The sequence below is a fragment of the Aspergillus bombycis genome (genome assembly GCF_001792695.1).
Source record: "Aspergillus bombycis strain NRRL26010 chromosome Unknown contig00234, whole genome shotgun sequence".
Taxonomy (NCBI): Eukaryota; Fungi; Ascomycota; class Eurotiomycetes; order Eurotiales; family Aspergillaceae; genus Aspergillus; species Aspergillus bombycis.
The window spans coordinates 3,505-15,788 of record NW_019170236.1 but is presented as its reverse complement, the minus strand read 5'-3'; the positions used below and the strand labels follow the sequence as shown (position 1 = coordinate 15,788).

Sequence of the window (12,284 nt, the reverse complement as noted above, 5' to 3'; positions counted from 1 at the left end):
CTCAGAATTTATATATTAATTACTTTCTATTTTAGAATTTCAAAGAAAATTTCTACTCTATAGTATTTATACAATATATTATCTACAGAGTAAGATATATAAATATTAGTAAATATAGATATTCTCTATACTTTTGATTCTTTTGTTAAATACTCAAATTATTATATATATTATAATATTATCGATTTTCTATATTTATAATAGAGCTATTTCTCGATAACTTACTCGGATAAACCGACAATACCGACTATCTTATAATTCTATATAAAATATAGTTATCTAGATATATTTTCAAAGAAAACATTTCTATACTATTAAAAAAAGATATAAATATTCTCAAAGCAGTATATTAGCGAGAGAAATTAAAAATTTATAGAAACTTTATTATATAGCAGAATCCCAATTCTCAGTTCTTTACTTTAGCTTATAGATATATAAATTCAGGGATAGTAATAGATATTATAATAGAATTTTACTTAAAATAATAACTGACTATACTAATTATTATTTATCTATATTATAAAAATCCTAAATCGGGATTTCTTGGAACCGAGAATTATATATTATTGTTATACCCGGGTATCCGTATAGGGACTCTGCGGCCAGTTAACTACTGTGGTACAACTTATCTGATTACCAGAATCTACTAGTAACCAGCGAATAACCCGAGATAGTCTAAATAGTAGCGACAAGAATACAATATAAAATATAATCTGAGTATAGAAAATCAGACCAACTAAATATATATACTCAGTTATTTAGAAAATATAAATAAATTAAGACTGGTAGTTATACTAGCAAAAATAACTCTATAATAATAATTAAGATTGATTATAAAGAATTAAATTAAATATATAAATAAATATTCTTATATATTCTGATTTCAGATACTATTTTATATACTATCTATAATATCTTGTATAGTATTCTGAGATATCTTACTATATATTATTTATAGTACTCTAGTTGATACTTTATTATATAATATTTATAGATATCTATTACAGTATACTGTATAAAAAGTATATCTATAGTTATTAATTAATATATATTCTTCGGTATTACTGTACTAATATTAAGAGATATTATTATTATAGCTTATCTAATATTAAATTTCTTAATATTATTATAGTTATAATATTTCTTGCTCTATAATATTCACGTGCCGGAATATTATTACCTGGTTAATATTCTGCTGTTGATAATATTTACCGCTCTTAACGCTACTGTAGCCAGTATATTATCTGTTGGTGCTGTACTAGGCCGGGGTCTGTAACAATTATAAAGTCAAGAATAAATCTATTAATAAGTCTATCAAGGATTAGTTAAAAGTCTTTGTAATTAAAATACTAAATAATAAGAAATATAGACTGACTGTAATATTTTAATTATTAAATAAATTATTTTATAGCAATAACAATTTCTTTAAGATCTATTCTAACTTATATAAGTAGAGTCTATTTAAATTTAATAAATAGTTTAGACAATACTATAGTAAAATATTAGATAAATTAAAATAGAATCCAGTTACAGTAGATTTTAATCAGCTCTTACTAATTTATACTGGGATACTTATCTAATTTAATAGAAATTTAACTCTGTGCGATTTTGTATATATAGACTACTTAGATAATCAGACTGACTTTAATTAATATAATATTAAATTTAAATAGTATATAGTACTATTCTTACAATAGATATCTAATATATTAAGGAAAAGAATTCTTTTATATCTATTAAAAGAAGAGTAAACTGTAATATAATATTAAGAATATTATTAAAATTTAATTAATAAAGACTAGACTCTTTATATTTCTTATATATATTTTTTATCTTTTATACAAGAATCAGCCAGCTTAAAGTCAATTAATACTGTTATAATATAGCTATAGACTAAATTCTCTAATTCTATAATAGAAGAGCTTATCGAGTATATAGATAACTAAAAGAAATAATAGTATTATAGCTAGCTTATCCAATATACTCTATATTATCTTAATCTTTCTATTTCTGATAAATATATTTCTTGTCCGATAAATCAAATAGTAATATCTCTCAGCAAATTTGTTTATTTTTTTATATTATTATTATTTTAGATTAGAGATATTTTTCTAGAATCCCCAATTCTTCTTTCTAATGAAACTAACTACATTACATACACTCGCTTCCGAAAGAATGGCGTTCACCAAAGATGGCGAGCAGAACCGACATCCTTATCTGGCCAGTCAAACAAAGGATACTCCCAGGTAAACCACAAGGACACCAAGCGTGATACCAGATCGTCATCATCCGTGATCGTCGTCCAGGGTTTCGCGGGAACCTTGTATACAGGGGCATCGATGAGACGACGCACCTCGAGCACACATCGGGGAATCCAGGATGCATTACCCTCGTTCCCGTTGTCGTCCTCTCCTGAGGAACGAGAGAGCTGACCCCGAAACCACGCAGTTCGGGTGGGATTTTAATCTCTGCACAAGGGAAATATTGCTCCAAGAAAATTGCAATCTTACGGTAGGCTCAAGAACACCAAATATCTCAGCAGCTTGTAAATTTGACTTAATTTTCTGATTTTTGTAGGCAGAAATGGCGATTTCAATACACTTCTCTTTAGTATAAGGCATTATCTTATAAAAATGATGTTTAACGCGTTGATAAATGTTGCGGGAAATATTCGCAACTCGGTAGTTGACTACGTTACTAAGACCAGCGATTTATATATAAATAGGTTTGGTTAGACAACCTATGGGTTACCCTTGTGGATTTTGGGTTGGGTTGGGGTTTCGGGTCCAGACCTTGGACTCATGGTGTGCCAGCCGAAGTCTAATCTTAACCTATCTGTATCTAGGTGGGTTAGGTTATGCCAGCCTAGTAGAGATCGATTAAAAATATATAAAAGAAAATTTAAATATCCCTATAACAGTCCGTTTACCAAAGCCCTTTTTAATCGCTTTGCACCGGAACGTCAAACAGTATTTGCAGATTGAATCAAGTAATATGAGTCTACCCAATCCCATTGAAGAAACTAAAACAGAGGGGAACAAAAAGGGAAAATGCTATACAATACGCGGGATCGTTTTGCTTACCACTTAGATGGGCGAGGCTGCTGAATTTAGATCCAGATATTGATAGAAATCATCGTGTTCACTTTTTGCATCCATGAAAGAGGGCATTGTCATGCAGCTTGCGGGTATCTGACAGTAAAACACCGGCGATAACATTGGGTCATCGAATTGGTGATTGGTTATGTTGGATGGTTCCATCCTGCATATTTCATCAAAGGCATCGAAGCCACTGTTGGATAATTGCGACCGGCCGTGCGAAGTGATAGGGCTTACCGCTCCCTGTATCCATAGTGGTGCAATGTATAGGGGATTCTGAGGAAGTATTTGAGGTTCAGGCTTGATTATTGACGCCTGTGATATGAAGCTAGGAGGCATAGGAGGAAGTTTAGATGGTATGAAGGCGTCTCCAAAACACGAGTCTGTGGGAGGTGTTTGTGCGCTCTTTGAACCTCTGTTTGATAGATCCAGGTTTTGAAATCTCCCAGCGCTCTGCTCCCACAATTTCTGCTGCAGAGCCTCGGTATTTTCTTCAAAATAATTCTCTTTCATATGATCCAGAACGCCGAGCTGTGTGAGCAGATCATGTGTAAGTGGGTGACCATCTTGTCTGCACTTCACTAGATTATTTTGCGGGCGTTCCCCTTCGCTAGAAAGTTGATATAATTTCTGAAGGCCATACACAAGCCAAGTCTGTTGCTGCTCTAGCATCTCAACATACCTGTATACGCAAGGTATACGTTAGCAAAACTCACGTCCTATTTGTCACATCTCAAAAATAAAAATAGAACAAAAATACAAAAAACAAGGCAATCGCTAAAGATTGGTGCTCACCCCTTGGGGTACAATCTTCCATGATTGGGAGCTCTCTTCCTCTCGCCAAAGACACAGATAGAATTATCTGCCCTACACCGTCCACAAGGTGTAGTACCATCGCACTGTAGCGGTTTAGGGCGTTAAGGAATGATGATGTATTAGACTGTGGCTTGCTTACCTTTGACTTCTTTAATCTACATCGATCACATGCCTTGCTTACCCTTTTGCGAAGATTGCTATCCGAACGTGAATGGCATGAGGTGGTTGATGATTGACGTGCGTTCATTATATACTATTGAAATAGTCAGCTAGACAAAGCACCGTTGACGAAGCGAGAGAATCAAGGCATCTGTTTAACTGGAAGGCGGATAACAGAATTTCCTGCTGTTTTCACGATGGAAGCTAAGGGTGTTCGACGATACAACGAACTCGTCGAACGGTGGATGGGGGACGGAAGGAAGCGAAAGGAAAGGAATAGAGTTACGTACCAATATAGATGTCCCAGATGGAAAATTAATTGATTTTAAGCCGACTTAAGATACTGGAGTAGCTGGCTATAGTTATCGATGAAGGCAAAGAGTCGACAGTTTTGTGTACATCGAAAGGCGATGTTGATGTTAATTGGGTTTATAGTACACCATAGAAGTTAAATGGTTGTTGGGAGATTGACTACTACCTACAAACCGTAAACAAACGAGTGATATCAGCATTATATGGGTTGAAAGTAGTCATGGTCGTGCCGCAGCTGCAAATAAATCCACTGCCGTTTTTTTCCGTTCTACCTGACGCGCCGTACGTAGCAGGGCCCAGAATGCCCAAAGAGGAAAAAAGAAAGCCAGGGTAGCTTTCTGCGGTGATTTTGGTACTTGATAGTTATTGGTAAAAGTGGTAATTCCCTTCCCCACCCCACTACACACTAACCTACTAACATCCTATCCGCCAGTACCCGTCGCGGGCGGGGCAATTTTCCTGTCTAGGTTGGTTATGCTTGCCGCCAAGGTATAGGGTGAATGCAATGAGGTTAATCCATTCTGCACAAGTTGATCGGCGACGACAATCAGATCCAGCCAAGGACAAGGATACATACCCCTGATAAGGTAATTTGGCAGCTAGTAATTGAACACACATTGAACATGCCAAACATAAAGAAAACCAAAAGCAGCAACATCCTGGACCTGCTCTGAGATTGAGAGATCGAATACACAGGAATAGCGTGCGTATCAGTAGAATACGATCGAGCTTAGGAGAACAACAATTATGACGGCTTCTTACATGCTTCGACCTTGTGCCGAGATTTTACCGAGATGCAACCGAGATTTTGTGGATAATGCGTGATTTAATAATTTCTACGACACTTCCTCTTAGAGAGTTCCGCTTCGAATTGATCGGCTTCCATATCCGAATAGCTCGGATGGATGATTAATGGAAACAACTATAATGCCTGCTTAAGATGAAATAAGCTTACGTTACTAGGCAGACGGATCTTGGCTCTTGATTATCAAGGTAGTCACTTACGCTAGATTCAACAGAATAGCCTACGACAGGAATGGTTCGCCGCCACATACTAGAGGGAGGAAACATATGTTAATGTAATGCTGAATGTTACATTATGTTATGCAGTGTTTCTATAATCCTAGCAAAAGCTATTTCGATTTATACACAAGTGGGTGGATGTCAGCAGTAGGAAAGTAAAAAAGCTCCTTGAGTTCGTTCTCATTTTCCAAAACGTCGTGGAGTATAGAGACCACCTCGTAGAATTCAAGATAAGTAAGCGATCACCGTATTATCGTTCGTTATCTTATCCTTTAGCTAGAGGTCCAGGTACGTCATCGACTACCAGGTTCACAATATTACCCAAGATGGAATACAGAAGTCGGAGGGCCCAAGGACCAGAATTTCAGCACCTCCTGTTCCTGTTCCCAGGCCCTAATGTACTGCTTAGAAGACACCTATGGTTAATTTTAGCAAACAACTTTTCCGCGTAAGCGGATGGAACTAACTATTCTTAGGCGGTTAATTATCATCAGTGAGTGGTCAATGCAGCCTAATTAGGGTTCTGATTCGAGTCGAGTCAAGCTCTCGGCCTCTTCTACAGAATTGTGATCTCTGCCTAAAGCCCTCGTGCTTGACTCGTCTCTGGTTTACTGTATGAGTCTAAATGATTATGCTTCTGCATGGGAGAATCAGAATCGTCTTATAATTTTCCGTCGTTTTAATCTGAGACACTTGAATGATGAGTTGACACTGCAGCTTGGACTTGCTACAGCTACATATACCTTAATTCAATACATGTTGATATGGTTTTCGACGCCTAGGCTGATTGCAACCGGGGATAGTTTACTTGAGAGTCCAAAGCAGTCTGTACATCGCGGCATTATTCCCGATTAGTAAATTCACCCCTATCGCCCACCCCGTCCTCCCTGATTTTCCCGATTAAAGGTGAGTACCTCCAAAAGCTATAGTAGCTTCTCCACTATTGACCTAAGAAGGCGGATCTTTGCGCGATATTCCAACATTCTGATAAGAAGTAAGCACTTGGTTCCTTGTCTCCGGGGCCACACCCGCCGAAACTCGGCTGTGAGTGCCTCCCACATAGCAGTCGCTGCATGTAGAAGGTATGAGTAGGTGTGGATACACTAGTTACTAGTAATTACAACCACTGTAGCACGTAGATTCTAAATTTGGCTTTGCTCTAGAACATCGGCCTACGTATATATATATGTCCTTTCCCTCCCCTGAAGCCCTGGTTAGTCGAATGTACATTCCATATCTTCTTCTAGTTCGACAAAATCTAAATCCCTTCGTTGCTCACGATTACCTCTTCTTCTCGCATCATGGAGAATCCCGACAACGATCCTCTTGACTCGAGGGCGCCCACGGAATGTGGTGACTATGACAAGGATGCAGACATGGAAAAGGAAACCCTCACAGTGCCTGACATCCGAGAAGCCGCCAGCGCCGAGACCCTTATAGTCCCAGGCACTAGCAACGCTGTCAGCACAGAAACCATCGCCTCGCCCGATTCTAACGACATCATTTCAACACCCAGGAATGACCCAGGATGGGGCATGACAGATCATGTCATCTCGATAAAGGAAAGAGAGGAAGCCGCGGGTTACAAGCCACGACAATTGGGCATCACCTGGCAGAATCTGACTGTTGAGGTGCCATCTGCTGAGACTACAGTTAACGAAAATGTCATCTCGCAATTCAATATACCTCGAGTGATCAGAGGCTTTCTGCGAAAGCCGCCTCTGATATCAATCTTGCAGGGTAGCCATGGTTGTGTCAAGCCTGGTGAGATGTTGCTGGTTTTAGGCCGGCCTGGTTCTGGGTGCACAACGCTGCTCAAGTTGCTTGCTAATACGCGTCGGGGATACTATAATATTAACGGAGACATAAGGTTCGGCAGCATGACTAGTGACGAGGCCCAGAAGTACCGAGGGCAAATTGTTATGAATACTGAGGAGGAGCTCTTCTACCCCCGGTTGACGGTGGGTCAAACTATGGACTTTGCAGCGCGGCTTAAGATTCCCTTCCATCTTCCGGATGGAACAAAGTCAAAGGCAGACTACACAGCTGAGACCACCAAGTTTCTGCTGGAGGCAATGAAAATTTCACATACCGTTGATACAAAGGTGGGAAATGAATATGTCCGCGGTGTTTCTGGTGGAGAGAGAAAGCGTGTTTCTATCATTGAATGTATGGCTACTCGAGGCTCTATCTACACCTGGGATAACAGTACCCGTGGTCTGGATGCTAGTACAGCACTAGAATGGGCAAAGGCTCTTCGAGCCATGACCGACGTTCTTGGGCTTTCCACAGTTGTTACCCTCTACCAGGCAGGTAACGGAATTTACAACCTGTTTGACAAAGTCCTTGTTTTGGACGAGGGGAGGCAGATCTACTATGGACCGGCAGCTGCTGCAAAAAGGTTTATGCAAGACCTGGGATTTGTGTATACTGACGGTGCCAACGTTGGTGAGTTGTCCTACTATTCTCCCCTGGAAGAAACAGTCGTATTGATTTATTAATGCTAGGGGACTTTCTGACTGGTGTGACTGTCCCAACCGAGCGCCAGATCAGACCAGGTTACGAAAGCCGATTTCCTCAAAATGCAGATGCCATTCTAGCTGAGTACAAGAATTCGCCAGTCTATCAACGTATGATCGCAGAATACGACTACCCTAATAGCGATATCGCCCACCAGCGAACTGAAGACTTCAAGGAATCCATCGCCTGGGAAAAGTCAAAGTATCTACCAAAGAACAGTCCGCTAACAATTAGCTTCTGGAGTCAAGTCGAGGCTTGCACGATTCGTCAGTATCAGATTTTATGGGGCGACAAGTCAACTTTCCTGGCAAAGCAGATTCTGTCAACAATTATGGCTTTAATTGCAGGTTCCTGCTTTTACGACTCCCCTCCAACATCTCTGGGTCTATTTACCAAGGGTGGTGCCGTCTTTTTCGCTCTTCTTTATAATTGTATTGTGGCCATGTCTGAGGTCACTGAATCCTTCAAAGGTCGTCCGGTCTTGCTGAAGCACAAGTCATTCGCCATGTATTACCCAGCTGCATTCTGTCTAGCTCAAATTGCTGCCGATCTTCCCGTGTTGTTGATCCAATGCAGTACATTCTCAATTGTGATATATTGGATGTCCGGCTTAAGGCATACAGCAGCCGCGTTCTGGACCTTCTGGATTATTTTGTTTACTGTTACCCTAGTAAGTTCCTTTATTTGCTAAAGACCCTGGAGTCTCTGGCTTCTTTTTCCCTCTTCCTGCTTCACATTTTCTATTTTATTATGGCATCCACTAATGATGATGATATAGTGTATTACTGCTTTGTTTCGTTGTATTGGAGCCGGATTTAGTACCTTCGAAGCCGCCTCAAAAGTCTCCGGAACTGCAGTCAAGGCCATCGTTATGTATGCCGGTTACATGATTCCTAAAGGCCAGGTCAAGAACTGGTTCCTTGAATTGTACTACACCAATCCGTTTGCCTATGCCTTTCAGGCCGCTCTCACCAACGAATTTCATGATGAGACCATCCCTTGTGTCGGCAATAACCTAGTCCCGAATGGTCCTGGCTACGAAAACGTGCCTCGGGTCATAAAGCCTGTACGGGTGTTGGTGGAGCCGCTCTTGGTGCAGACTTTGTAACCGGTGATCAGTATCTCACGTCATTGCACTACAAGCATTCACAGCTGTGGAGGAACTACGGTATTGTTTGGGCTTGGTGGGCATTCTTCGCAGGGCTTACTATTATTTGCACCTCATTCTGGAGTGATGGAGGCGATGCTGCTTCCCTATATATACCCCGCGAGAAAGTCAAGCATGGGGATAAGTCAGATGTTGAGGCGCAGAAGGAGAAGAATCCCAACCGTGGTGCAGGCAGCAGAGTTTCAGGCCCGGAAGATGAACATTTAACCCGGAACACGTCCATTTTTACCTGGAAGGATCTTACATATACGGTCAAAACTCCAACTGGAGACCGAGTCCTACTGGATCAAGTGTGTGGGTGGGTAAAACCGGGCATGCTTGGTGCGCTGATGGGCTCCTCAGGTGCTGGAAAGACAACACTACTTGATGTCCTTGCTCAGCGTAAAACAGATGGATCAATCAAGGGATCAATCATGGTTGATGGTCGGCCATTACCGGTTTCATTCCAGAGAATGGCAGGATACTGCGAGCAACTAGATGTCCATGAGCCCTATACCACCGTCCGTGAAGCACTTGAGTTTTCTGCTCTTCTTCGTCAGTCTCGGGATATACCTAAAGACGAGAAGCTCAAGTATGTCGACACCATTATCGACCTTCTAGAACTTCATGATCTTGAGAATACCCTGATTGGTACTGTAGGGAAAGGCCTTAATATTGAACAACGAAAACGTGTTACTATTGGAGTCGAGCTGGCCTCTAAGCCAGTATTCTAATCTTCTTAGATGAGCCTACATCAGGTCTTGATGGCCAGTCTGCATACAACACAGTCAGATTTCTGCGGAAACTTGCAGATGCTGGTCAAGCTATCCTAGTCACTATTCACCAGCCCTCTGCTCAACTCTTTGAACAATTCGATACCTTACTACTTCTGGCTCGGGGAGGAAAGACAGTTTACTTTGGTGATATTGGTGAAAACGCTGCAACAATCAAATATTACTTTGGAAAAAATGGCATTGAATGTCCACCAGAATCCAACCCAGCTGACTTTATGATTGATGTTGTTACTGGTAGTCTGGAAGCTGCTAAGAACAAGGACTGGCACCAGATCTGGCTAGACTCACATGAGCACACACGCATGATAATTGATCTGGATAATATGATTGCCGAAGCCGCTTCTAAACCTTCTGGAACTTATGATGATGGCTACGAGTTCTCCATGCCTTTGTGGGAGCAGATTAAGATTGTGACGAAGCGTATGAACATCTCCTTGTTCCGAAACACCAACTATATCAATAACAAGGCTTCACTGCATGTTATTTCTGCTCTACTGAATGGGTTCTCCTTCTGGCGAATTAGCCCTAACTTGTCTGCATTGCATCTAAAGATGTTCACAATCTTCCACTTTGTCTTTGTTGCCCCTGGTTGTATCAACCAACTACAACCTCTCTTTCTCCAACGCCGTGATATTTACGATGCCCGGGAGAAGAAGTCAAAAATGTACTCGTGGTTTGCCTTCACTACCGGTTTGATCGTATCTGAGTTTCCTTACCTAATCATATGTGCCGTGCTCTACTTCCTCTGCTGGTATTACTGTGTCCGGCTCTTTCCCCATGACTCGAACCGATCTGGGGCGATGTTTTGGATTATGATGTGGTTTGAATTTGTATATACTGGTGAGCCTTTTCCCATCATACACTCCTCACCTTGCTCTGGATAAGTATTTGTTAACAGGTTTGTTTTTGCCTCCAGGAATTGGCCAGTTCATTGCCGCTTACGCCCCCAACGCTGTGTTCGCTGCGCTTGTCAATCCCCTTATAATCAGTATCCTGCTGCTATTCTGCGGTGTTTTTGTGCCCTACACTCAACTCAATGTCTTTTGGAAATACTGGCTGTACTATTTGAACCCATTTAACTACGTTGTGGGGGGTATGTTGACCTTCGGTATCTGGGATGCTCGAGTGACCTGCAACGAGGATGAATTCGCCGTGTTTGACCCACTTAATGGAACTTGTGGCGAGTACCTAGCCGCTTTCATGGCTGGGAACGGGCAGAGAATTAATCTGACCAACCCCAACGCTACCTCACAATGCAAGGTGTGCGAGTTCCGATCTGGAAGTGACTTCCTGGCAACCCTCAACATTAACCACTACTATGTGGGGTGGAGAAACGGCGCCATCACTGTTCTTTATGCAATCAGCGGATATGCATTGGTCTATGGACTGATGAAGTTGAGAACTAAGGCCAGCAAGAAGGCCGAATAAGTCCCAATTCCTCCTTCCTCCCTTGCCCCGCTTTTTCACCTTTGTCCTTTATTCTCTTTCGATTACCTCATTTGAACCAATAGACGCTGTCAAGTAACCATGGAGATAATTGTTCCGTCTCCTCACTCGTTGCTTTTTGCCCTTACCATTATAGACTTTCTCTTAAGCTTCTTCAGGACCCATGAATAGGCCCAAGCCCAACCGCTAGGCCCACGAAGGGGCCCCCAAAGCCTATTTTTGTATAAAATCCAGGTCTTGACAATGATAAAGCTGCTAAATCAGCAAGATAAAATACTGTTTTTAACTCTGTTTTGGTTTATATAGATTGGCGTATGTCTAGCTTAGGTTAGGTTAATGGGGTTGGTGGCAACTTGCTCCTATACAAGCTTGACGGGAAGTTTACGTTCGATAAACGATACTCCATATTGTGTAAGTAATGGCAAAAATAAAATCAGACGACCATCGGTCAGACGTGTTGGTTATTATAATATATATTTAATTTAATAATATATTATTAATGAGATCAGGAAACTGGAAAGTGGACTACGTCACAAGTCGATGACGAGACTTTTGCCTGGGACCAAATGCAGGCGCGGTTCAAAAGACTGGAAACGTTTGCTGGCACAATTGAGGTCCCAGAAAACCAGAAGTATAGTCAATCGGAATCCGGAGGCTATAATAACAAAGATAGCCTGCACATTAGCTATATCAAAGACTGGGATTCAGATTTAACAACAGTACTGGATATATTCGAAGCAGCCGGGATCCAACAGAATTTTAATTATAATTTTGGTAATTCTCTTAGACTTGTACTTTATATTAATTCTGTTTCAAAGAGTATATAATCAACTGCTGTTGATCTGTTAATTAATATTTTAAATAATTTAGTTATTTTCTTCAATAGTCTACACCCTAGTACCTGGCACTTGTACCGTTGAGTGCGGTTTCTCGGTCCCAGATTAGCTACATTTTGGTATTCCTGCATAC

General features: G+C 40.8%; 1 protein-coding gene across 1 annotated transcript; it reads left to right on the top strand.

Moving 5' to 3' along the window:
- Positions 1 to 6,709: 6,709 nt before the first annotated feature.
- ABOM_012233 (ABC drug exporter AtrF) lies at positions 6,710 to 11,297 on the top strand (the record flags this gene model as incomplete). The annotated part of the gene is made up of 6 exons (XM_022539360.1): positions 6,710 to 7,856; positions 7,916 to 8,598; positions 8,707 to 9,021; positions 9,081 to 9,726; positions 9,819 to 10,709; positions 10,786 to 11,297. 6 exons carry the CDS (start codon positions 6,710 to 6,712, stop codon positions 11,295 to 11,297), a joined length of 4,194 nt encoding a protein of 1,397 aa, XP_022382963.1.
- Positions 11,298 to 12,284: the final 987 nt, after the last annotated feature.